Below are 27,504 nucleotides of genomic sequence, written 5' to 3'. Positions count from 1 at the left end.
CCAGTGGAAGAAACATTTTCAAGATCAGTATTCCTTTAATGAATTGTTCCTCTATGAGAAAATCTAGATGTGTTTTAGTACTTTGTAGGTAGAGCAGGTTTTACCTCTGGGGTAGGGAAGGAATTTCACCTGTACAAATATCACCTAACCTACTTTTTAAAGCAAGATTCTACAGTGTTAAGGCTTTCTGTTTGCTAATAGTTACACTCAAATCATATTTAGGTGTCTATGCTTCCTTTGAGTTGTAACAATTTAAGAAGGCCCTTCCAGTAAAAATTCTCAAACTGAGATTACTAATCTCATGTTGCTTTGTGTTCCAGATGGAGTCTCATGAAAAGCATGTGCCTGTCAAAATCATACCCCAGTAGGGTCAAGAATTCCCCTTCTCATGTCCAGAGGGCTTTAGGGTCAGATAAAGGGGTTAAAAATAAAATCCCTTTCAGAAAGTTCTTGATTTTAAAAAAAAAACCACATATGAAAGGCTGTACACAATTGACCTTCCCTTGTTTTCTCCCTAGTCTTTGGTTTGGTGTTAATATTTAATGAAAAGATAGAGATGTTCTTTATATGAATTCCCTATGTATCTGGCTTCTCCATTTTAGAATTCAGACAGGAAGTAAACACTAGCAAGTAAAGTAAGCAAAAGAGATTATAATATTAATAATAATGGGAGTAATGGGAATTCTGTGGGAACTGGAATATAGGCATTGTCTTCCCTTTTTTGTTGTTGTTCTTCAGATTTTATATTTGATTAATAATACAGGGAAAAGGTTTTTTAAAAAGCAACAGTAAAAAGCTTTGGCTGGTGTGGCTCAGTGGATTGAGTGCCAGTCTGTGAACTGAAAGGTCGGGTCACTGGTTCGATTCCCTGTTAGGGCACATGCCTGGGTTGTGGGCCAGGTCCCAGTTAGTGGTGTGCAGGAGACAACCGATCAATGTATCTCTCACACATCAATGTTTTCTGTCCCTCTCTTTCTCCCTTCCCTCCCCTCTCTCTATAAAATAAATAAATAAATAAATTTTAAGCAACAATAAAAAAATCTAAAAATAAAAGCCATGAACCAAGTGGTTCAGACCCTAACTACACCTCACTAACAGGGAAAGGTTACTACATCTTTCTTGGCCTCTCATTTCTTTTTCTTTCTTTTCTTTTTTTTTTTTAGATTTTATTTATTTAAAAAATGGTTGCCTCACATACCTCCCAACTGGCAACCTGTTGTTTTGGCCACTCAATCCACTGAGCCACAGCCAGGGCCTCCCATTTATTAATTATAAGTTGAAGGTACTTCCTGGGGAAGAAAAAGGTGAGAATTAACGTAGAAATGTCCTCATGAATCTAAGTTCCTCAGAGGCAGACATTACATGTAAAAAGGCGTGGGGAGGGGGTACTTATCATTGTTCTTGTTCTTTCGGGTGCTAGTGTTTAGATGTTTTGATGCTTATGGTGATTAAATAGCTTAGATTGAACCCTGAATTCCTCCTCATATATGTTTCTGCACCCAAAATAATACCACATCACTTTTAGCGGGCCCTTCATGTTAGCCTGTTCGGGGGCCCTAATTTCACGTGTGGGTTACATAAACCACTCCAAGTCTGATAACACTGGAATTGCTAAGTATGATCAGGTCTGTGAGTTTGTGAAAAGAGGTGAGGGTCAAACTCCTGTGACCCGGGAGAACCAAATGGGGAAAGTGTTCTAATGACAGGCCAGTAATGTTCTTTCAAGGCACTGAGGCAGCCCAGAAAACCTACACTCCAGGACACTGAGGGCATCTTGCCAACGTCTTTGTTCATCACATTTTGGAAAAGCCTCGGGGTTTATGGCTTTCTCAGTTTCCTCCCCCATGTTTCCTGCTGATTGGAGGTGTTTACTATGGTAACCCAAACACAACTGTTTGTGTAAGTATAAGAGGATTTCAGTTACACAGTGACAGCTGTAACTTTTTTTTTCCAGAAAGTCATGGTTATCTAGATAATTCTTAATTGTGTTCTGCAGTTCATGAGCAGGAACCAGGACTTAAACCCAAGTGTTCTTGGCTATAACAACTATAATCATTTCCCCCCCGATGTTTATTATTTTTTTACTTCCAAACACATTGCAAACTCAAAAAAATGCAGTGAATGCCCATTCACTTACCTCTTAGATTCTACATTTTACCATATTGTTTTATCACTTATCTTTCCATCAACCCCATCCTACATCTGTCTTATTTTTTAATGCATTTAAAAGTACATTACCAGCCCTGGCTGGTATAGCTCAGTGGATTGAGCATAGGCCTGCGAACTAAGGGATTGTGGTTCGATTCCCAGTCAGGGCACTTGCCTGGGTTGTAGGCCAGTTCCCAGCAGGAGATGCACGAGAGACAACCATACATTGATATTTCTCTCCCTCTCTCCTTCCCTTCCCCTCTAAAGATAAATGAATAAAATCCTTTTAAAGGATTTTAAAATCAAATCAGCGATTTTTAGTATATTCACAAATATATGTAACCATCACCTTAATCAATTTCAGTACATTTTCTTTTTTTAAGATTTTACTTATTTTCTAGAGAAAGGGGGAGGGAGGAAGAAAGGTGGGGGACAAACATTGAGGTGTAAGAGAAACGTCAGTCAGTTGCCTCTTTCATGTCCCCAACCCAGGCATGTGCCCTGACTGGAAATCAACCAGTGACCTTTGGTCACGCTGAGTCAGCCCACTCAGCCGTACCAGGCAGGGCTTAGGGCATTTTCGTCAACCTTTAATCTTCCCAATCTTGTCCAGCCCCTGGCAGCCATTAATCTTCTTGTCTCTGTAGTTCCGCCTATTCTGAACATTTCAGATACCTAGATTCATACAATGTGTAGTCCTTTCTGACTGGCATCTTTTACTTAGCATCATATTTTCAAGGCTCATCCATATTATAGCATGTGTCATTACTTTTTTATTTCCAAATAATAATTCATTTAATGAACATACCACATTTTATTTACCCATTCATCAGTTGATAGACATTGGGTTGTCCCACTTTGGGGCTGTTATGAACAATGCTGCTATGAACATTTGTACGCAAGATTTTGTGTGAAAAGAAGTTTTCATTTCTCTTTTTTGTATACTTGGAGTGGAATTTCTAGGTCAGAAGTTTAGCTTTTTGAGGAACTGCCAGACTGTTTTCCAAAGCAGTGGTACCATGTTACATTTCCACCGGCGATATGCCAGGGCTCAAAACTCTACATATCCTCGCCAACACTTGTTATTATCTTCTTTTTTTTTTTTTTTTTTTAAGATTTTATTTATTTATTTCCAGAGAGGGGAAGGGAGAGCAAGAGAGAAAGAAAGGGGGAGAAATACCAGTGTGTGGTTGCCTCTCAAGCACCCCCCGTGCCAGGGACCCAGTCCACAACCCAGGCACATGCCCCAACTGGGAATTGAACTGGCGACCCTTTGGTTCACAATCTGGCACTCAATCCACTGAGCCACACCAGCCAGGGCTGTTACTATCTTCTTTTATTCTGGGTTCATGATCTTTTTATTATTATTTTCCATCTCCTTTTGTAGCTATGTGATTTGGATCAGCTGTACACCTGAGATTTCTTACAAAGGGATGCTCGTAGCTTATCTGGGCTTCTTGAATAATTTGAAAATGACATCACAGTGTAAAGGTTAAAAACTTGGACTTTGCCCTGAATGATGGAGCTCAGTGGGTTGGGCATTGTCCCACAAAATGAAAGGTCACCAGTTCAATTCCTGATCAGGACACATGCTTGGGTAGCGGCTAGGTCTCCAGCGGGGGGCGTGCAAGAGGCAGTGGATGTTTCTCTCACACATCAGTATTTCTCTCCCTCTCTTTCTCCCTCTCTTCCCCTCTCTCTAAAAATGAATAAAATAAAGTAAAATAAAATCCTTGGGTTTTAAAGTCAAACAAACCTGTATTCAAACCCTAGCTTCCTTACTTAATTTCTCTGTGCCTTGGGCAAGTTCCTTTACCTCACTGAGCTTCAGTTCCCTCATCTGTAAAGTGACGATAATACCTACCACCTTCCTGGGGTTGTGGGAATTAATTTGCATAGAAAGCACTGAATAAAATTGTAGCTCTGCTACTGCTCTTGCTATTACTTTTTAATTTGTTCTAATGTTATATGTGAGCCATGTTTAATATCAAATAAGATTCCCCGACATTCCTTAAAGATTATACAATTTGTGAGCCAAGAGGTTGGGGCAGTAGCCTATGGAACACATGCCAAACATGTCACATGAGTTTGCTTTCATCAGCACGCAGACTGGTTGCTACCACCACCGTCCCCTCCCTGCCACCAACATCAGTTCTTAGCTTGGAAGAGTTACTCGCTGCCAAGCCCAGCCTTTCTCTTAAATACTCTAGTGAAGAGAGAGAATGATGGAAATCATCAGACACTAAAAACACCATAACCCTAGTCAGATGAGCTCAGTTCGTTAGAGCATTAGTGTCATCCCAATACACCAAGGTTTCGGGTTCAATCCCTCAGTCAGGGCACATAACAAGAATCAGCGAATAAATGCATAAGTAAATGAAACAACAGCTCATCATTTCTCTCTCCCTCTCCCCCTCTCTTTCTCCCTCCCCCCCCCCACCCTTCTCTCTTAAATCAGTAAATTAATTAACAAAATTTAAAGTCACCATAAAACAGTGGGCTTAATTATATTAAAAGACAATACATTAATCTCATGGCATATGGTAAACTTAAAATTTGGTGGAAAGTCAATTCCAAAGGTGGCATCTGTTTTCGAGCACGTGCCCTGAGCAACAGATGACGTGAAAAGGCAGAGTCACAGAAAACATTAGCCCTAGTTGCTGACAAAAGGTGGGGATGTTTTTTGCTCACTCTGTACAGTAACAGTTTCATCATGAAATAAAGCTGTACAGGTCCCTATCAAGGAGGAAGGAGAACTAAGTAGGATTCAGAAACATAGTAAAAAGACTCAGACTGTGCCTTATTTAAAAATTAAAAAGCCCTTGTTTCTTAGAGAAAAAATGAAATTTAGAATATAGTTATTTTTCATATAATTTTATCATATAATTATCAGAGCAAGAATATTGGTGATGCTGCAACAGAAAAATTTCCTTAAACAACTTGTGTATTTTTTTTTATCTTCACCCAAGGATATGTTTATTGCTTTTAGAGAAAGGAGGGGATCGGGGGGAGAAACATCAGTTGGGTGCCTCCCATACACAGCCCACCTGAGAATCAGACCTGCAGCCTAGGTGTGTGCCCTGACTGGGAATCACACTCACAGCTTTTCGGTGTATAGGACAGTGCTCCAGCCAACTGAGCCACCCAGGCAGGGCTCCATTTCTTAAAAGTTTGTGTACTATAGATGTGTTTAAAAACAAGGGAAAGGGAAGAGTACTTTTAAATGTTTGAGTTGATTCTGGCATTTTTATTTTTATTTTAATACAATATCCCCTGAGGCTAACGTGCTAGTGTTAGGTATGTGCTTGCCTGAATAGTGCCCAGTGGTAATATATTCTCCTGTTGGGATGAGCCCTTTGTCTGAGGAACAGCCTTCCATTCTAGTCACCGTAAGCTGGAGATATGTTTATTCTTTCCTTTCTGGTCTTTTTTAAAAGACTTTATTTATTTTTAGAGAAGGGAAGAGAGGGAGAGAAACATCAAAATGTGAGAGATACATCTATCGGTTTCCTCTCCCACACCCCCTACTGAGGACCTGGCCTGCAACCCAGGCTCATGCCCTAACTGGGAATCAAACTGGAGACCTCTAGGTTCTCAGGCCAGCGCTCAATCCACTGAGCCACACTAGCCAGGGCTCCTTTCTAATGTTTTTAAATGTGTAGTCTTCAACCTTCCTACTTACTATGTAGCTCTTTGTTTGATTCCTGGGACTTTACACACAACCTACCTCCATCTGTCCTCCTCACCGCTGCCTGTTTTCCTAAAACACTGTGTTCATCATGTCACCCTCTCCCTCTTCAGCAATCTGCTTTGCAGAATAGACAGACCCAGGTACTGTCTATTCCAGAATCCCCACTCCCCTGCCTACATTTTAATACCAAATTTTCCTTTTTTTCCTCCAACATAGATCGACTGTTTCAATTATTCTATACATTCTACCTCCTGCTCTTTACCCATGTTCTTTTCCACCTGGAATCTCTGATCTCATCCTTTAAAACTGCTCCAGTCCTACTGATCCTTAGATGCCATGCCCAGATTCTATCTTTATGTAGAATAAACTTTCTAACATGTAGTCCTCTAAATGCTAGAGATACAAGGTGAATTAAAATGATCCCTCCTTCTGCCCCGACTGGGTGGCCCAGTTGGTTAGAGTGTCATCCCATACACCAAAAGGTCGCCAGTTTGATTCTAGTCAGGGCACATACCTAGGTGTAAGTTCAAGCCTCAGTCGGGGCACATATGGGAGACAGCTGACTGATGTTTCTCTCTCTAAGGACTAAAAACATATCCTAATAAAATGATCCCTCCTTCTAAAGAAGTTCATTTTTCTTTATTTTTATTCAGCTATGAGGCCTACATTCTGTCCCTCAAACCTGCCAAGTTTTTTCCTATCTTAAGGACTTTATACCTACTCTTCCTTCTGCTTTAAGATGTCCACCCATCCCATTTCCGCCAAGATGGAGGCATAGGTGGAGACGCCGTGCTTTCTCACACAACCAAGTTTAGAGACAACTAAATATTAGCAACAGAAAACACAGCCAGAACACAGAAAATTGAACTTTTCGGAAGTCTGTTAACAACAAATTCTTCAACCTGACCGGTAAGGGGCGAAACCAGCAGCTGGCGGAGCGGGGTAGCACAGGAAAACTCGGTCAGATGGACTCAGGTGCGCGGAATCCAGGCGCAGGGTTGGACCTAGTGAGAGACTCAGCAACTGCGGGGAAACAGCGAGGGAGCAGGGCTGCGGGTTGACTGTGGTCACGCATTAGTGCACGGACAGACAAGTGAGGGAGTGGGCGGTTGGACAGGGACCCAGCAGTCCCCGTGGGAGCGGCAGCGGAGGGTGCCGCCATTTCCCCGCTCTGACCCCTCCTCCACATAAGCGTCGTAACCCAGCGACTCTGAGTGGCCTGGCCCTGGTGAACCACCTAAGGCTCTGCTCCTCACCCTGCGGCGTGAAACAGCAGAGGGGGCCACCATTTCCCCGCTCTGACCACGCCCCCACATACAGCGTCACAACCCAGCAACCTGGGAGTCCAAGGCTCCGCTCCTCACACTTAATGGGCGCGAACAGACCAAAAATGGCTCAAGAAGATCTCAAAGCCCCAGAGCCTATAAATCTAAGTGACAAAGAAATAGCAAAACTCTCAGACGCACAGTTTAAAACACTGGTCATCAGGATCCTCACAGAACTGGTTGATTATAGCCACAAATTAGACAAACATATGAAGGCAAAACTAATTGAAATGAATGGAATTGCACAGGAAACCAATGGCGATGAAAAGGAAACTGGGACTCAGATCAATGGAGTGGACCAGAAGAAAGCAAATAATGGCCAAACAGAAAAGAGTCAAGAAGCAAGAATTCAAAAACATGAGAGTCTTAGGAACCTCCAGGACATCTTTAAACGCTCCAACATCCGAATTATAGGGGTACCAGAGGGGGAAAGGAACAGCCACCAGTGGAAAACTTATTTGAACAAATAATAAAGGAGAATTTCCCCAATCTGGCAAAGGAAATAGACTTCCAGGAAATCCAGGAAGCTCAGAGAGTACCAAAGAAGTTGGACCCAAGAAGGAACACACCAAGGCACATCATAATTACATTAGCCAAGAATCAAATGAAGGAGAGAATCCTAGAAGCAGCAAGAGCTAAGGGGACAGTCACCTACAAAGGAGTGCCCATCAGACTGTCAGCAGATTTCTCAAAAGAGACCTTACAGGCAAGAAGGGGCTGGAAAGAGGTATTCCAAGTCATGAAATCTAAAGACCTATAACCAGGATTTCTCTATCCAGCAAAACTTTCATTTAGAATGGAAGGACAGATAAAGTGCTTCTCAGATAAGATCAAATTCAAGGAGTTCATCATCACCAAGCCCTTTATTATATGAAATGTTAAAGGGACTTACCTAAGAAAAAGAAGTAAAAAAAAACATGAACAGTGAAAGGACAGCAAACTCACAGTTATTAACAGCCACACCTAAAACAAAAGCAAACTAAAAGGACAGCTAGATCAGGAGTGGAACATAGGAATGAAGATCTCAAGGAGGGTTAGCAACAGGAGAGTAGGAGGAGAAGGGGGGAGAAGGTACAGAAAATAAGTAGCATAAAAAATAGATGGGGGGGCAAGAATAGTATGGGAAATATAGAATCTAAAGAACTTGAGACACATGGTCATAAACTAAAGGGGGGGTAATGGTGGGGACGGTGGGGGTGGAGGGGAATGAAGGGGGGAATAGAACAACTGTAATGGTATAATCAATAAAAAAAATAAATTAAAAAAAAAAGATGTCCACCCATCTCGTTGTCCTAGCACTTGTTTATATCATCATTCAAGTTTCACTTCTCATTGTTGAAGGGTGTTGAATAGGGAAGAGGCCTTCCTGATCAGTCTAGCTTAACCAGCTGCCAGGCACTCTATTTTATACCCCTAGTGGTCTTATTTGGTTCACTTTTTCATAACCGCAGGCATTTGGTTTTTCTGCCTCTCCCTCTCTCTCTTGTACCTCCCTCTTTAAAATGTAAACTCCAGCCCTGGCTGGTTTAGCTCAGTGGATTGAGCGCAGGCCTGCAAACCAGACAATTGCCGTTCAATTCCCAGTCAGGGCACATGCCTGGGTTGCAGGCTGGTTCCCTGCAGGCCAGTTCCCAGCAGGGGATGCACGAAAGGCAACCATACATTGATATTTCTCTCCCTCTCTCCTTCCCTTCCCCTCTAAAGATAAATAAATAAAAATCTTTAAAATAAAATAAAATTTATTTTTAAAAAAATGTAAACTCCTGAGGGCAGGATTTCTATCTTGCTTATTACCCTGGTATTCCTAGTACTTTGAACATACCTGACACACATCAGGCTTTCAGTAAATATTGTTCACTGAGATGTCCCAGATACTATGCTTGGCCATGGGAACTATGGGCTCTGAATCATGAACATCCAGGTCAGTGACCTGTCCAGTGTCAGAATAAGCTAGCAGTGACTGCTTGGTCAGTTTCCATTTGTGTGCTGTTTATCTTTTGATGAGACCTGCTTAATTGTTCTCTAGTTTTTGCCTCTCCCATGTGCTGCTCAGAATGGACCAAGAACTGTCTTATTTATTATAGGTGTGCTCAAAGCTAACCAGGGCTGCTGGCATCACTGCAAATATTGTGTATGAAGAAGAGTGTGGAAGAGTTACGTTGCTGCTGTGATACGGCCTTGTGATAAGCTGTCCATTCCAGGGGCATGTCGTACCCATTAGCATGCCCTGTTACCCCAGGCCACTCGGTTTCTTTGTGCTTTTATTTTCTTCCTCTGCAAAATGAGCTTGAGGGATTGGATGTGAATAATACCAGGAAAAATACAGAATGTCTAAACTTTTAACTTCCCTCCTTCTTAGATGTGAACGACTAGAAGAACAACTAAATGACCTAACGGAGCTCCATCAGAATGAAATCTTGAACCTGAAACAGGAATTGGCCAGCATGGAAGAGAAAATTGCATATCAGTCCTATGAACGGGCCCGGGACATCCAGGTTAGCATGAAGGATCCAGGTGTAAAAGGTCAAAAGAAAGTAGAATGGTTGTTGCCAAGAGTTAGGGATTAGGGGACTTGGAGGGATTGTTGTTTCATTGGTACAGGGTTTCAGTTTACAGGATGAAAATAGCTATAAGAAGAATGTGGGTTGTACAACAATAGGAATGAGTTTAATACCACTGAACTGAACACTTAAAAATAGTTAAAAACATAGATTTTGTTATGTGTGTATTTACGACAATTAAAAAGAAAAAGAAATGAAGTACCGATACATTTTTATAACGTGGGTGATGCTGGAAACATTGTGTTCAGTGAAAGAAACCAGTCACAAAAGGCCGCAGAACGTATGACTCCATTTATATGAAATGTCCAGAAGAGCCCAAGCTCTGGAGGTAGAAAGTAGATTGGTGGTTGTCTGGGGCTGTGGGAAAGGGGAACAGGAAGTGATAGCCAAGGAGTTAGGGGTTTCTTTCAGGGGTGATGAAAATGTTTTGGAATTTTGATGGTAGTGATGGTTATACAACATGGTGAATTTACTAAATGTCATTGAATTGTACACTTTAAAATGGTATGTTGTATGTTGCCATAGTAAAAGTATGTTGCCTATGGTTGTATTTTACCATAGTAAAAAAGTTTGGGGGGAAAGAGGAGGGTAGAGTCAAAAGCTAAGACAAACTGTAATAGATCTATTCTTCAAATGAGGTGCATTTCTCAAAAATGTATACCATTTGGAAGTGATACACTTACTTCAGTCCTTGGGAAATGTTTCTTGAATCACAGTGGTCTCGGTCTGTGGAAGACCACTTGTGTTCCGTCTGTGGGTCGCTGCTTCAGGAGCTACTCTCACGGGTCTCAGGGCCCTCTTTCCTCTCTCCTTCCACAGCACAGGGGGCTTTTGTCCTAGCTGCCAAGTCCAAGTATTTTTCAGGCATGTTGCCAGGGAGTTTGCAAGAATACCACAAGCAGTAATGTTTAAGGTAAATAGTAGCCCTCTAGTGTATTCTGTGAGAAAATAGAATATTTAACTTTTGCTCATCCCAATTGGGAAGTATTTCCAATGGAAGTTGGTGGTTTCGTATGAAGGCATCTTAAAATTAGTCTTAGAGAAGGTCCAAGAAACTTGTACTGCAGTGGCATAAAAGAATCAAGACACTGTCTACATTATTTGTCCAGCTGCTATGTTCTTTAGGCCCCTGGAATTCCATTTATTGTTTTTTTCTCAAGTCACAGTGGACTGGGAAGTATCTGTTGTCCATTCTCCAGCCAAATTCAGTCTGAAGTTTCTGGCCTTCACTTCAAATCCTAGGAAACCAGAACCCATTGAAACAAGACCAGAAAAAACAGGGTTCCACCACTGTTGAACTTCGGAAGATATCTGACCACAGCTAACGGAATAGATTCTGTTGAACTTATGGCTGAAGGTCATGGCCTTAAGGGGAACAGATCACTTCTAAAGTTTGGTGTAGCATTTCAGCATAGTGTCCTCTTTACAGAGATCAACCTTAAAAAGGGGAATGTACTTAAAAGACAGAGCAGAGAGTCCTTTCCACCAGCCGTTGCTTGTTTGATAGGATTAGGAAGTTGTGTAGCTTGAGCCAAGACCAGCCATTCATATGGAAAAGCAGCCAGGGTGGGCCCTTAAATTGGGTGGGATGGGGTGGGGTGGAGTCTCTGGGGATCTCCAAGGTGGTCAAACAGTGTTAGCCAGGTTGATGGGGTCACAGATATGGCACCAGTTTGCCTGCTTAGTCTTAGTGGATGTGGTTTCTTTAATTTTGCGGTTGCCAGACTTCCACTCATCTTGGTTTCTGACAGTTCTGAGTGATGGTTGTTCTATATTTTAGTTGCAGTTTTGATGTGGTTGTACGAAGAGGTGAGCCATGTCTGCCTACTCCATAGTCTTGACTGGAAAAAATTTGTTTAAATCCTTACCAAGGGTATGTTCATTGAAGAGAGAGGAAGAGAGGGGAGGGGGAGAGGGAGATGAGATGAGATGAGATGGAGATGATGGAGATGATGGAGATGGAGATGATGGAGATGGAGATGGAGATGAGAGAAACATCTGTGGGTTCCCTCCTTTAACATAGTTATGTGCCCTGACTGGGGACCTGCAACCTTTCAGTGTACGGGATGACGCAACCAAATGAGCCACCCAACCAGACCAGGGCTCAGGCTTCTTTGCCTGCCTCTTCAGATATTTTGATACATTGATGTTTTAGGCATGTGCATGTGTTGAGCATGGGATCCTTTGTTGAGTTACAGTTATCCGACTTGTAAATTTAAGGGGAGAAACAAAGAAGTCTTCTCACTCCACCATGATGCTGTGGTCACTCTAGCATATTTAAAATTACTGGCATAGCTCAAGATGCATCTGGCTTGCCCAGGGGGCTAGTCAGTGGCTCAGATTACTTGTGTGTGAAAGGCTTAACTATTCCCTGTTCTGGCCCACAGGAGGCCCTGGAGGCGTGCCAGACCCGCATCTCCAAGATGGAGCTGCAGCAGCAGCAGCAGCAGGTGGTACAGCTGGAAGGGCTGGAGAATGCCACTGCCCGGAACCTGCTGGGCAAACTCATCAACATTCTTCTGGCTGTCATGGCAGTTCTTTTGGTCTTTGTCTCCACAGTAGCCAACTGCGTGGTTCCTCTAATGAAGACTCGCAACAGGACGTTCAGCACTTTATTCCTTGTGGTTTTCATTGCCTTTCTCTGGAAGCACTGGGATGCCCTCTTCAGCTATGTGGAACGGTTCTTCTCATCCCCCAGATGATGCTGGCAAAAGAAGGCGGTGCTCCCCTACCCCCTGGCGAGTGCATGCAGCAGAGAATTAGACAGCAACTTACCTACTCCGAAGTTTTCTACAACAACAGAAGAGTTGAGTGAATCTGTTTACATTTAGAATAATGTTTTTTTTCTTCAAGAGACGCAATTGCAATAGTATTTTTTAGATTTTATCCAAGAAGTTTTTTGGGCAAAAATCTTGGATCATTTTTATGTAGCATGATTTCCTTGGGATGCAAATCTTAAAACAGTCCTTTAACATGAACCAACAATCTGGAGCACACTGAAGGGCATCGAAATTGTGGCTTGAAGGACTGCACTAAAACCCACTAGAAAGATGTGAAGACCCGATTAGGGAGACTGGCGAACCCTAACACCCTGCCGTGTCTGGGCCCGCCGCCTCTTCTCTCCCAGACTAGCTTTACTGTGAAATCGTACCACATTCCATGTATGAATTTTTGGATTCAGGGTGGATTTTCCTTGTCCGTGGAAGAACATATGAATCTCCCTGGCTTTTCACCCAAGTTGGCCGCTCACACTAACGCTGGAAGTATGGTCGCTTTTGAACCTGGTCCCTTAACCTTTGCTAGGAGACAGAAGTGAGAACATCATGCCCCACAGGATCACCGCACAGCCCTACTACAGTATTTTGAAGTAGCCCTCCAAATACTTAATTTTAAGCAAAATCCCATGGCCGCACTTTTAAGTTGTTTTTTTTAATATGTGTATAGTCACCAATTTAAAAAAACAAAAAGTCCGAACAGCATACTTGAAGAATGTACTACTCAAACTCTCAGTGCTTCCTTATGGTTTCTAATAGGATTTTTTATTATTGTTATTATTATTATTGGGTTTTTTTGGAAAGGGTTGGGAGGGTCTTTTATTTTTCCTTTAAAATAAAGAAGTGATGTTTTTAAATGAAGAAACGTGTGGATATTTAAGTGTGCTGCTCCCTCCTATCTTGAAACAGTTCCAGGAAGGGAAGATGCGCTAGAAATTCTGCCCTCCGTTCCCCTGTCTTGTGATGCAGTTTCAACTCCCTCTTCTGGCTGCTGCTGCTGCTCCGTGGTGTTGGCTGCCCCCAACCCCACCACTTCACAGGCTCGGCTTGGTTGGAGAGGGAAGGGGTGTGCAGGGAGAAGCTCGATAGGGTAGACAGTTTTTGCCCCAAGTAAATGATCAGTCTGACTTAGGGCTGGGGTTGTCTTGAGGAAAAATTGAGACTGTTTAAGAGAGTCATAAATAATTCCATGTGTTTCCTTAATTTATTTTTAACACCCTCTAATTACTGAAACCAAAGTGATTTTGAATCCTCTGTCTACATTTTGGCCTCTGCATCCTTAATTTCAAAGCTTTATTTTGTCTGCCTGAGAGAATCCACTAAAGGTGATTCTCCCTAAAGAGCAGAGGAGATATCAGGTTAGAAGGAACCGAGTGTGGGGTGTCACATTCTGCCAGTGTCCTATTTATATAGACTGGCTTATTATCATAACTGTGCTCAGTGGACTTTTATAGACAGTTCTGAAAAACAGACCGAGACTTCTTCCTTATCCTAGAACCAGTTCCACCATCCTGGTAGAACTTGGGCTTTCAGAGCTTACTTAGAAAGTTTGGCTAATCTTTTCATATCTGTAGTGTTGAATCACAAAATGTTGTGGCCTCGGCCCCGTGCAACCAAGTGATGAGCAAGAGGCACAAGATGTGCCCTCAAAATAATAATAACAGAACATGCTTTGCCTCTTTCCCCCATCCCGTGAAATTCCTTCGAAACCAGATTAGCATTGCCTTGTCTGTCTGAAAGCGTGGTTTACGTGACAGCTCCAGCCTCTGGGGCGTTGGCAGGCTTCTCAGAGTCAGCATGTTGTTACCATAATCATTTCAATATTTTAACTCAGGTACCCCAGTCTTCATTCCATTCCCAGATGACTGTAGCACACCTGTTAGCTCTGTTGACCTCTCAAAATTAGTGCCCAGAGCAGGGACCAGGGTTGATTTTTTTTTTTTAATAATTGGAACCGTTTTGTGTTTAGGCCAAAAACAATTGTTCCAAACATATGTATTTAAAATGTTAACTTTGCCTAAAAATATTGCAGTGACTTTAGACAGGAGTGCCAAAGGACACGTGACCTTGCCGAACTAACAGTTTACCCTTTCTGCTGTAACTTACTACTCAGAGTGGAGAACCCTACAAAGTCGTTGAAAAGATTCTCTAGCCACAGTCCTCCAGTTTTTCTAACATGGAACCTTTGAGTCCCCTAAACTGTGTCAAGACGACTAAGTTTTGAGGGCACATGAAGTCACTGTGATAGATGAATTCGTCCAGCTGCCTTGGAATGGTTTAAGTCGAAGCAAGGTTTTCACCTCTGGAAAGCCCCCTGAGCTCCCAGCCAAACGTGCCCGCGCTAACTTTCCACCCTCCTCTGCCGTACTGTTTCAGGAAGGCCCTCCGGGCTGGGCCAGGCACAGTGGTGGCCTTCTAGCTCTCTTGTCTCTTGATTGTGCACCAGGCCGAACAGTTGTCTGTTTTTAATGCTTTTTGTAACCATGAATCTGTTTCGATGCCTTTCCCCATTTTCTGCCACCCATACCTATTACCTTTGAGCTTCTTTGCATCATGGCTGTTCTTGGATTCTCTCATCTGTTCAAAGCTCTTCTGTAACTTCGCTCTAATGATTTAACAATTTTTCTGTGGGTGGAAAATTCCCCTCATGCATTCGTTTTGAAATGAAGCATTCCTGGATTCCTTGTCAGTGGTGGTGCAAGGCTGGCTGTGGTGGCCTGGGTGACTCTTCAGGTTGTAGAATAACTCATACCTTTTTTATGATCATCGAAGGATATGTCTGCTCCGATTTCGATTCCTTGGTATATACTCAGTGCATCCTAGCAAGGAAGGCTTTCTATTCCACTGGCTCCTACAGTAAAAGTAGGTTGAATTTTGCCCTTCACTGACTGTGGTGCCCTTCTATTGCTCCTGCACCCCCTCCACCCAATTGTAAAAATATGATACCAAGAATAGTACTGGAATCAAGCCTTCCTTGCTAGCCATGACCTATTAATAAGCATATTTTTATGTGGTTTTCACTGCATTTGGTTTTGTTTGTAATTTCATATTCCTTTGAGGTACAGTCAGATGAAATGCTGAATTTTGAGTGAGTTCCAGGAAGGAGCTGCCTTCCAGCTTTGGAAAATATGCATCCAAAATTAAACCAAATACTAGAATCCACAAATTCACAAAGGCAAAATTATGGTTCTCACCCCCAAATGAGATTGGGGATTTTGAATGTGGCTCTAAGAGTTAACATTTTGGTCTGTTATGTATGCTAGGTGATACTCTCAGTAGGATTGACTACTAGACTGTAAGTGTGTTTTATCAAGGTGTGTAAGAGTAAACACTTGCACGAATTGGAAAGTACAGAAATGACACTTGTGACCGTGTGAACGTTAACACTGTAGTTGATAGATCTTAAGCTGCTAATTGTTGAGAGAGAATTACGTTTGTGTCTGTCTGGCTGCTGCACTCTCGGCAGCACTTTTACTGTACATACGAATTGAAATAAAGACCTCAGCTGTTAATGCGGTGGTTGGACTCGGGTTTGTTGTGCTCTTCATTTTTTCATACTCAGTTTCCAGTAACAAGTTTGTCAGTCTGAAAATTCCCCACCAGTTTGTGCATTAGAAACTGTGTGTGTGTATGTTGTGCATGTGTGAGTGAGAGAGAGAGAGTGTGTGTGTGTGTGTTTTAGTATTTTGAAACCGTAACCGGTAGCTCAGTGGTGTCACTGTCTCCTTGGATTTATACACATCATTTCAGCTGCGGTGCTTTGCCACAATTTTTAGACTGGTAATTAATTAAGACTGCCTTTTCATCCTTTAGAAGCAGATTTTTAGAGGCAGAACCCCCAAATTCAACACCTGAAAACCCCAAAATGGGTACAATAATCCTCATCCATTCTCACAAGGTTTTGTTAATAAACATGTTATGATGGGCATACGACTGTACTTTGTAAAACATTTGACATTTGAAGTTATATATATATATATATATGTAAGAGGTTAACCTAGTAGAGGTTACTATCCCATCTATGGTTTTGTTATAGAAGTAGTAACTTCTACTACAGCTTTTCCTTGGCAGTCTCTGGGAGGCCTCGGGAAATCCAGAAGCTTGATCCCGGCTTTGAGCGGGTACCAAGCAGGGACCTGCCATCCTAGTCGTTCATAGCCCTGGTCTGCATCTCAGGATATTTAGGGCCACACTTCTGGCTTACTGGCTCTGTGCCTCCTACCTACCATATCTATAAATTAGAAAGGTTACCCCCATCTTGATCCTACCTAGTAGGTGTTACGAAAATAAGAGGCTTCTTGCGAAAGCTTTTAAAACTGCTGTGAGAGTGCCCCCTAAGCTTCTTGAAACTGATGTGCATGTTGTACATTGCTCAGTCCCAGGGGGCTTGGTAAGGAAGCTGCCCTGGGCAGGGTACATCCTAGTGCTGTTCAGTGCACGGTGGGCACCCGGAGCAGCCCTGATCGTAGGTGATAACGTAATTTCAAAGCCTGCTTTATTTTAGTTCATTGGAGACTGGAGAGCGGAAGACTGTACTATGAGAAGCTGCAGTGTAGAAGCAGGTTGGGGAGGTGAAGGGGGGCACGGCCGACTAGAAAATGTATGCCTCACCTACAGTATTCAGATCTACTGTTTTTAAACTCTGGGCTAACCTAAACACCTCACCAACTTGTGACCCCAAGTGTAGGTAAAGAAGAGTAGTTAACATTTGTTGAGTACTTACTGAATGCGAGGCAGAATACTGGGTTGGCAAAAAGTCCATTATTTTTTTTCCACACTATAGCTCTAGTTCTTGGTTGTCTTTAATTTCATTTGAAACAGTCTTGTTAGATTGTATTGTGAACAGCTGTCATATTAGCATGCATTAAAAACTTACCAAAATTGATGAGTTTTTGTGCAACCATCTTAAATTGAAGATGGAAGGAAATATGCAATATTTTTGGCATATATTGCTTTGTTATTTCAAGAAAAGTAAAAATGCAACTGAAATGCAAAAACAGATTTTGTGCAGTGTATGGAGAAGGTGCTATGACTGATGGATTATGTCAAAAGCGGTTTGCAAATTTTCTTGGCACTATTGCCATTTTAGCCAGGTAATGCTTTGCTGGGGGCCTGTGTTACTCATTGGAAGATGTTTAGCAGCACCCCTGGCCTCTACCCACTGGAAGTCAATAGTGGGAGATAGCTGACATACTCAAAATATCCAAATCAATAAAGTTATCTATGAAAATGAAATACTTGTCTTTCATTTTACAGGAAGAAAGTCATGGACTTTCTGGCCCACCCAGTACTTGGTCCTTGACATGCAGTTTTAATGTAATCCTCCCCCAGGCTCCCGCTGCCAGCGTCGTCCTCATTACAGACGTGAGGCTCCTGAATGGCGTACTCGGCGTGACACCGGTGGGAAATGGCCAGTGAATGTGGTAGAAAGGAGGTCCGTGCAGGATGTGTCGCGAAAGATGGGTGTCCCCAGTGTGTCGGTGTAAGAGTTGATACAAACCAAGAAGAGAAGTCGACTTGGTAGAAAGTAGACAAAGATTATGAAGAAATAGTTCACAGAAAAAGAATCACCAATAAGCATTCAAAAGAAAGCGTTCAGCCTCCTGTGTAAGCCAGTTGTGCAAGTCCATTGCGAAGAGGTGGGAAAGGGTTGGTAGTGTTCCTAATGCCAAATAGTAGACCATCCTTTGCTTTAGGGTTGTTTGGGAAGGGGCTCTGGGCCCAGTGGTCTGACAGATGTCCTGCTGCCAGAGGGCACACGTGAAAAGGCGTGCTTGCGGTAGACGGCACAGCCTGTGCAGCTCGGCCCTCTGTTCATCTGACAGCATTTGAGACCTATCCTGTGTACAAGAGAAGGCTGTGGAGATGTGCTGAGTGAAGGGAAAAGGAATGTGGCAGAAAGAGGTAACTGCTGTAATAAGAGTCAGAAGCCGTGTATGGGAGTGAAGAGGAGGACACAGTCAGGAGGGTGGGTGAAGGAGGGCGTGGTCCGGGCTGAGAAGTGATGTGTTTTTAATGAGTGGGGAGAGCAGTCCATGTCGAAGAAACAATATTGGCAAAAACATGGATGTGAAAAAGGCCAACGTGAGTGGTTCAAGCACCAGATACAAGTGAGCCTTGGATGGCAGGTAGGCTGCCTGGAAGAATAAATATGTCAATCAGTAACAAAGTCGATTGGCTAGTTGAGAAGTACTGCCCAAGGTATTTTGTCTTTTGCCTTTTGATCCTATAATTGTGGGGGCTGAAAAACTTTGATTTCTGGGAAGTAAGGGTATAGGAAGCCCAGAGTTCAATTCTTATTGCAAAACCAAACCAAATAAAAAAAAAAAATCCTCGTCACTTTTGGCATTAAAATTATTTTTTTAATAACTTTTTTAGGCCTGGCTGGTGTAACTCTGTGGGTTGAGTCCAGGCTGCAACCAGAGGGTCACCAGTTCAGTTCCCAGCCAGGGCACATGCCTGGGTTGCAGGCCAGGTCCCCAGTAGGGGGTGTGTGAGAGGCAACCACACATTGACATTTCTTTCCCTCTTTTCCTCCCTCCCCTTCTCTCTAAAAATAAATAAAACCTTTTAAAAAGAAAAAACCTTAAAAATATATTAAAAAATAACTTTTTGAATTTTTATTTACTGGTTTTAAATAAACCAATAGAGAGAGAGATGAAAAGAGAGAGAAGCATCAATTTGTTATTCCACTTATTGATGCATTCATTGATTGCTCCTGTATGAGCCCTGACCAGAGATCGAATCCAAGATCTTGGCATATCCAGACAACACTAACCAACTGAGCTACCCAGCCAGGGCTGGCATTAAAATTCTTAAATGCTGAAGCAAACGGACTTGACAAAATTTATTCAGGTTTCTGCCTTAATGTTTAAATATCCAAAAGAATATTATTTTTTAAGGCTTTATATATTTATTTTTAGAGAGAGAGGAAGGAAGGGAGGGAAGGCAAGAAACATCAATGTGTAGTTGCCGCTCGTGTGGCTCCCACTAGGGACCTGGCCCGCAACCCAGACATGTGCCCTGACTGAGAATCAAACCAGCGACCCTCTCGTTCACAGCCTGTGCTCAATCCACTGAGCTACGCCAGCCAGGGCAGGAACATTCTTTTAGAACACTTCGTTTCAGTGGTTTAAGACTCCTATGAAATGTACAGCAAACGATGATGAAAGTAAATGATAACCACCATACTTTAAAGAGAAGATTAAGAAGATTAAATGAAATAATTACACAGTGTCTCACCCAGCACCTGGCCTAGAGTAAGCGCTCCACAAATGGTCTTGAATTATCAAGAGACTGAAAAGTCCTTGAGGACAGACTCGTCTCACTCACCTGAATCTCTTCAGAATATATCATGTCTCCTGTTCTAACCTGAGGAACGGCCCAGTAGCCAGAATTTGAGCTGTTCCTGGCCACCTCCGGCTCTCGAGTAGGTTTGGGGGCACCAAAAATATCAGTATATGTCGAGAAAACCCTGACCATGGAAACAGCAAAAGAAAACATCCCAGTCGTCGAATGAAAAGTTACAGGTGGACACACATACAATTGGCTAATGATAGATTTTACTGGTGATTTCTTAACCACAACAAGGACCTTGTTCGATTCATGGCTACGCCCTCAGTGTCTGAAATGGGGTCTGGTATCTAATATGTGCTCGTTGAAAAGTAGAATTTTACAATGTTTATTGAGTCCCTTATTCCATACCACACACAGAGCAGCTTGTTTCACTTCGAATTCTTACAACTGCTCTGAAGAGGAGGTGGCATAAGTTCCGTGTTGCAGATGAAAACAGAAGCTCAGATAGTGCTTGGATTTCATCCTGTGGACAAGTCATTTCACTGGCAAACAGCAAGGTCAGCTTTTGAATTCAGCCAAGTTCGAATTAAGGCCCATGCTATTTCTGCTACTCCACGTTGCTGGATCAGATTTGTGGATTTCAGACTCTGTGTACGCGAGAAGGCAAACCACTTATTTCAGTGTCCTTACTGTAAAGTCAGGCACCTTAGTTCTTGTCCAGCACAAAAATAATAACTCTTCATACTTGGTGCCCAGCTCACAATCTCCTTAGAAGCATAAGCTCTGACCACTGAGAGGACTGGACATCAGGACAAGACAGATGGGAACATGTGGGCGAGGTGTAGTTACAACCAAAATGGGATTTGTGGAGGGAAGGAAGGGCAGAGGGCCCAGGGGAGGGTGTTGGAAGCCAATGTGACAAAATGTCTGCATAATAGTGGGCTCATGTGTGGGACTCCATGAGCCCCAGCTGGTGCGGCTCAGTGGACTGAGTGCGGACTGCAAACCAGAGGGTGGCAGGTTTGATCCCCAGTCAGGGCACATGCCTGAGTTGCAGGCCAGGTCCGGGTGGGGACCACATGAGAGGCAACCACACATTAATGTTTCTCTCCCTCTCTTCCTTCCCCTCTTTCTAAAAATAAATAAAATTTTAAACCATTTAAAAAAATATTCCATGAACTTAAAAAAAATAAAACAAGGTATTATGGCAATGATGGCACATTAATGGGAGCATGAAAGGGATGGTCATTGGGCAGATTCCCCTCCGTGTTCGTCATGAAGTCTGTGAGGTGTTCAGCTAGCCACAACTCTTAACATAACGCATCTGTGGTACTGCATTAAGCAGTGTTCAAAAAATGTAAGAGGTATCCCCTGGCTGGTGTAGCTCAGTGGATTGAGCGTGGGCTGTGAACCAAAGGGTCACCGGTTTAATTCCCAGTCAGGGCACATGCCTGAGTTGCAGGCCCAGTCCCCAGTGGGGGCATGTGAGAGGCAACCACACATTGACGTTTCTCTCCCTTTCTCCTTCCTTTCCCCTCTCTCTAAAAATAAAATGTATATATATATATTTTAATGTAAGAGGTCTGTCCAGAAGGTATCTAGCCATGTAGTATGAAAAAATAGACATTTATTGAAGAAAATACAAGAAATGTGAACAGGACAATGATGCCTCGGTCCCCTTCAAAGCAGGCACCTTAGGACCTCACACAGTTCTCCCAGTCACCATCAGCTGCCCTGTTGTATTTTCCTAAATCTCACCAGTAGTCTGAAATCTCTTCCCTTTCAAAGGTGCTTTTAGTTTTGGGAAAACTCAGAGGCTTTAGGGTGCCAAATCTGGGGTGCTGAGTCACCTGGGTAATGTAATGTCTTGACAAAAAAAACCGCACGAGACATGATGCACAAGCAGGTGCGTTGTCATGATGGAGCTGCCAGTCACCAGTTGCCCAGAGCTGCTGCCTTCTGAATCATCTGAATCGTTTCCATGGAGGAACGTTCGAGCTTAATGCAAAATTGGATGCAGATTCATTGCTGTACTAGCTAAGTTACTTTGACTGTCACAGCCACACAGTACACCTGCTCACTCAATGGCATCTGCAGCCCCCACTGACTAGTACAGTGAAGTCGTCACTGTTCACACATGCGCATTCCGTCCACTCCCCTTGGATGCCAGGTTACATCGATGTTGCACAAACCATTATTATAGTAACAATGGCTGGACTTCTTATGGACAGACCTTGTATATTATCAGTTTTATCCCCTTTAATTCTTCATTTACTATAATGACTGAAGGTCATAAGTCATCTGAAAGAAGTATTTGCAAACAGCTTAAAATTTTCTCATGTCCTTTAAAAAATAGGTATTTATTATTAAAAGATTGTATTTATTTTTAGAAAGGGGGAAGGGAGGGAGAGAAATATCAGTGTGTGGTTGCCTCTCACACACCCCCTACTGGGGACCTGGCCCACAACCCAGGCATGTGCCCTGACTGGGAATCGAACCAGTGACCCTTTGATTTGCAGGCCGGCACTCAATCCACTGAGCCACATCAGCCAGGGCAAAATATATATATATTATTTTTAATAGTTGATTTTTCAAGCCCCAAAAGTAAAAATTTTAAAGTTTTTGTCCATTTTAATGCCCTATCACCTACTTTTGATTTTTCTTCATTTTAAGACCCCTTATGTGATTCCCAAAATGTATATAAATGTTTAACTTAGCAATGAATCTTTTTCTTAGACAACTAAAAAGTATGTGTAATTCATGAAGGCAAAAACTTGACAAGTGTTACCACTCGGAGCAGCTGACGAAGTCCCTGAGGCATCTCTCTGCCTGCCCGGGCGATTCTTCACGGCCTCCTTTTAATAGAGACCCTGAGTCACCGCATTAAGCACCGATGTGAGCATCGTTTCCCTCTTACTCATGCTCAGTAGGTGTCTTTCAAAACATACATGACACACTTCCTGCTGAAGCCCATTTAACCGTCATGACGAGGTTGTCAGCCCGAGAAGCTCCATCGGGATTGGAGCATGATGCTCTTTGCCCCCGCACTGAAACGACCTACACTGCTGTGCTTGTGTTCCTTTTTTTAAAAAATTGCAGCTGTACTGAGGTGAAATTCACACGCCATACAATGCGCCCATTTAAAATGTTCTCTTCAGTGGTGTAATCAGAGTTATACTCCAGCATCACTAATTCCAGAACATTTTCGTCACCTCAAAAAGGAACGCTGCAGCCCTTTGCTGTCGCACTGATATTTTCCTATCCCTCCAAGCCCTGAGAAAGTAACCAACCTTCTATTGAAGGATTTGCCTGTTCTGGACATCCCATATAAATGGAGTCAGGCAACATGCAGTCTTCTGTGTCTGGCTGCTTTCACTCAGCATGTTTTCAAACCTTGTTGATGCGGTGGCATGTTTCAGTACCACGTTCCTTTTTTATTGCTGATACTGTATTGTGTGGATGTGCCACATTTTTATCCATTCATCAGGTGGCGGATATTTGGGTTATTTTACCTTTGGTTGTTAGGCGCAGTGCTGCTCTGAACATTCATGTACGAGTTTTTGAATGAATATGTTTCATTTTTCTTGGGCATATACCTCCATGTGTCATGCGATTACTGTGTTTAACCTTTTGAGAAACTATCAGACTGTTTCCCAAGAAGCTGAGCCCTGTGACAGTCCCGCCCACAGTCTCCACATCCTCCAGTACTTGTCATTATCTGACTCCTTAATCACACCCACCCTGTGGGTGCGAAGGGACATTGTGTAGTGGCTTTGATCTGCATTTCCTTGGCCACTGTGTGTTTTATCCTAATCTCTTTCCACAAGCATTTCTATCTGTGTCCTCCCGACCCGGCTGTGGCTGCACATTTCATTAATGCCAGCATTCCTGCCTTACCTAAAGCCTTTCATTTTCCTCCAAAAAACTGCTTTTCATCTCCTGTGGGCCAGGATTCCATATAAACCAGCCTGTCAGAGTTACATCCAAAGTCAGGGTAAGTGGGTTCTGAATTAGGCCCTGAGAAGGAGTAAGGAATGTGCTTGGACTTGGTGACTGCTGATGTAGCAGCTTCGAGACTATTGTGCTCAAAACCAAGACTTTATGAAAAAGAATAAGAATATTTAAGGGAAAAAAGGGGGAGGGATTTTGAGGAACAAGTATGAAAGACACAGAGATGAGGACAGGGCGGGGGGGGAATGGGAGGGAGGGGGGAGACCGGGCGGGGGGGGGGGGGTGTGGGATGGGAGAAATAGATAAAAAAAAAATGTACTTGAAAAGTAACTAAATAAAATTTAATATTAAAAAATAAATAAATAAATAAATAAAATAAAAAAGAATAAGAATAACAGAAGCAAAGAGAAAGAGAGAGAAAATGACTAGAAAGAGAAAGAGGGTGGGAAGGAAGAGGAAGCTTGGCTTCCGCTAGTTGTGGAATTGGTCAGCCCGAGTCTTTGTTTTTAATCGATTTTTTTGTTGTTTTAGCAAAAAAAAAAGAAGAAGAAGGGAAACACTGATGTGTTTTTCCACTTATTTATGCATTCATTGGTTAATTCTGGTATATGCCCTGACCGGGAATCAAACCTACAACCTTGGTGTAATGGGACGATGCTCTAACCAACTAAGTTACAGGGCCAGGACCTAACTCTTTATTAATGAATTTTCAAACATAAGCAAAAAATGAATGGTAAAATAAACCCCAGGCACTAACAGGTAGTCAGTCTTACCTGCCTCCACTACCTCCCCCCTCAGACTGGGTCCTTTTGAAGCAAATACGAGAGAGCATATGTTCTTTGTCACCTCTGAGTCTTTTATTCAGTTTTTTGGGGGGGTTCAGATGTTCATTTTTTTTATTAAGATGAAATTCATGTAGCATAAAAAGGGCCATTTTAAAAGTGAGTAAGTGAGTGGCATTTGGCACAGTCACAAGACTGCTGCCACCTCTGTCCAGATTGAAAGGGTTTTCTCACCCAAAAGGAAGCCCGATTCCTGTTAAGCAGTTGCCCCCCACTCCCCCCTTCAACCCAGCCACCATTCTGGGTTTCATTTCTATGGATTTACCTGTCCACTTAAGTGGAAACATTTAATATGTGACCTTGGCGTAATGCTTCCAAAGTTCATCCGTGCGGCGGCACCTGCGGCCGAGTCACTCCTTTTCATGACTGAGTATTCCACTGCCTGCACACGCTGCTTTCTGCTTAGCCACTCGCCAGGGGACGGCTGTGGGGGGTGCCTTCAACTCCCACAAATAATGCTGCTGCGCCCTGGGTGTACTTGTGTGTGTTTGAGCACCTATTTCTAGTCCTTCGGGGGATATATACCTAGGAGTGGAACTGCTGGGTTACGTGATGATTCTGAGACAAGGGGTAATTCTATGTGTCACTTTCTGTGAAGCCTGCCCTGGTTTCCTCACAGGCGTTCCTGAGACCCTGCCTTTGCTGCTCGCTTTCTCTCTCTTTTGTGCGCGCGCTGTTACTGCACCCACCTCACTGCATGGCTCCTACAGGATGGCGTGCGGTTTCACTGCACTGTTTCCCTTTGTCCGATAGCTGAGCCCTCTCTCGGGAAACGCCCTCCCTCATTCTCACATCCCGAAGTTCATTAGTGGACCTAATGCCCACAGGACTCCCAGCTCAAGAGATGGACAACTGATCCAGGTCAAGCCAGCCAGTCAGCCAGAGGCTCTTGCTGGCGGCATTGAAAAAGGACTTTCCCTGCAAGGTGTGCTATCTGCGAGGACCCTCTGTACTTGGAGCTTCCAGGAGCACAGCCTGCCTAAGCATGAAGTCGAGAGGGTGGGAGGCCAAGCCAAGCCAAGCCAAGCCAAGAGAGCTCCTGATGACACCAGCCGCACTCCTGGATGCAGCAGGCATCTTGGAGCTCCCGGCGTCAGGAGCCAGTTCTAACTGGGTTTTATCATTCGCAGCCGAGAGACGTGTGATGGCAGATACGCGATGGGTTTTCTACCAGTGCCTTCCCTTCTACCTCCCCTTACTTCAACATGCTGTCTGCGTGGGAGTGCCTGTGTTCTCACCGCCGGAGACTGTCAGGCTCGGGACCAGAGAGGGGGTCAGTCCTAGTTCTTGGATCACAGGAGCAGGAAAGTATGAAGTTTGTAAGTGAGAGCTGTCGGCAGAGAGATACCCCCGGCTGGCAAGCGGAGGTGAGACAGCAGGCACCAGAGCCGCCAGAGCCCCTGCCGCAGCTGCTCCTGAGGCCGGCCACCCACTGTCCTCACCTTGGTTTGATCATGTAACGAGGGCCAATGTACCTCTAATTCCCCTTTCTGGTCCAATCTAACGCAGGCTGTATTTCTGTAATCTTTCCTCATGTATCTCCCACAGCTGCTTAAGATGCTTAAGACACACACATACACTTCTTTTTTGTTTCTTTAAATACCTCAATATTTTATGTATTTATTTTTAGAGATAGGGGAATGGAAGGAGACAGAGAGAGAAGTGTGAGAAAAGTGTGGTTGCCTCTCACACTCTCCCCACTGGGGACCTGGCCTGCAACCCAGGCATGTGCCCTGACTGGGAATTGAACCAGCGACCCTTTGGTTTGCAGTCCACACTCAATCCACTGAGCCACACCAGCCAGGGCAAGACACACACTTCTTCTCTGCCCTTCATGAGAGCACAGCATCCACCTGGGTGCCTACATGGACACGGGGCGGACCACGTGGCGAGTGCTCATGCCTTTCAGGAGCTGTGCCAAGTTGCTGTTCGCAGTGTCTTATTTAACCCTCCCAAGTGTCCTCTTGCTGGTAGGGGGCACTATGTGAAATTTCCAATATTCACCTTTTTTTTTTTTATCTCTAAGACCGGCAATTTCATATGGCCCAATCTAATATGGAGGGGGGTTTTCTGATGAAGCCAGAGAGATTGGGGTCTTGCCTGAGGTAAGCCAGGGGGCAAGTGGAGGCTTTGTTTTTAGACATGAGTCTAAACTGGCATGAGTAAGTGAGCAGAGGAAAGTCTGGAAACGGCCTCAGCCCCTGCCAGTCTGCCTTCTGCTGAGTGGACAGTGAGAGCAGAGGAGGCATGAGGGCCCGGGCTACAACAGATACATGAGGGGCGCCCTGGCTGGTGTGGCCCAGTGGATTGAGCACAGGCCTCTGAACCAAAAAGGGTCGCCAGTTCAATTCCCAGTCAGAGCACGTGCCTGGGTTGTGGGCCAGTTCCCAGTAGGGGGCCTGCAAGAGGCAACCACACATTGATGTTTCTCTCCTTCTCTTTCTCCCTCCCTTCCCCTCTCTCTAAAAATAAATAAATAAAATATTTTTTAAAAAAGATACGAGAGGGGGCAGTGAAATTGCTTCAGGCTTACAGTAGGGCCACCCACTGCTCTCTGCAAGGGCTCGGCCCAACCACCACAGCCCTGGAAGCACCTCTGCCAGCCCCGGAACTCAGTACACGTGAAGAGCAGAGCTTGCTGGGAGCCTGGTTTGTCCTGCAAAGCCCTGGGGGTCAGGGCAGAGAAGGACAATGCGTCTGCGAAGTCCCTCAGAGGGGCCAGAGCAGGCGTCCAGCCTCCTGCCCCAGTGCGGTGCCCAGTGAGGCAGGCAAATCGCTGCGCCTCTCACCCCTGTGACCTCAGCCGAAAAATGGGAATAATAATGGAACCGGTTTCAGGAGGTTCTTTTTAAAAAAGTTTTATTTATTAATTTTTAGAGAAAGAGAAGAAGGGAGAAAGAGAAATATTAGTTTGTT

General features: G+C 43.7%; 1 protein-coding gene across 10 annotated transcripts in view; it reads left to right on the top strand.

The window, feature by feature from the left end:
* Positions 1–16,029, top strand: part of TMCC1 (transmembrane and coiled-coil domain family 1) — a 195,218-nt gene extending 179,189 nt beyond the window's left edge. For all 10 annotated transcript variants that reach the window (XM_037139346.2, XM_037139347.2, XM_037139348.2 and 7 more), the window contains 2 exons: positions 9,524–9,659; positions 12,113–16,029. In XM_037139346.2, coding sequence (XP_036995241.2) covers positions 9,524–9,659; positions 12,113–12,427 — 451 coding nt within the window. In that variant the 3' untranslated portion in view covers positions 12,428–16,029. The remainder of the gene's footprint in view (positions 1–9,523; positions 9,660–12,112) is intronic.
* Positions 16,030–27,504: the final 11,475 nt, after the last annotated feature.

This window comes from Artibeus jamaicensis, unplaced genomic scaffold (assembly GCF_021234435.1).
Source record: "Artibeus jamaicensis isolate MK-2021 breed Jamaican fruit bat unplaced genomic scaffold, CSHL_Jam_final contig_519, whole genome shotgun sequence".
NCBI classification, from domain to species: Eukaryota; Metazoa; Chordata; class Mammalia; order Chiroptera; family Phyllostomidae; genus Artibeus; species Artibeus jamaicensis.
Note: the sequence above shows the minus strand (reverse complement) of the source record. Positions and strands in the feature narration are given on the sequence as shown.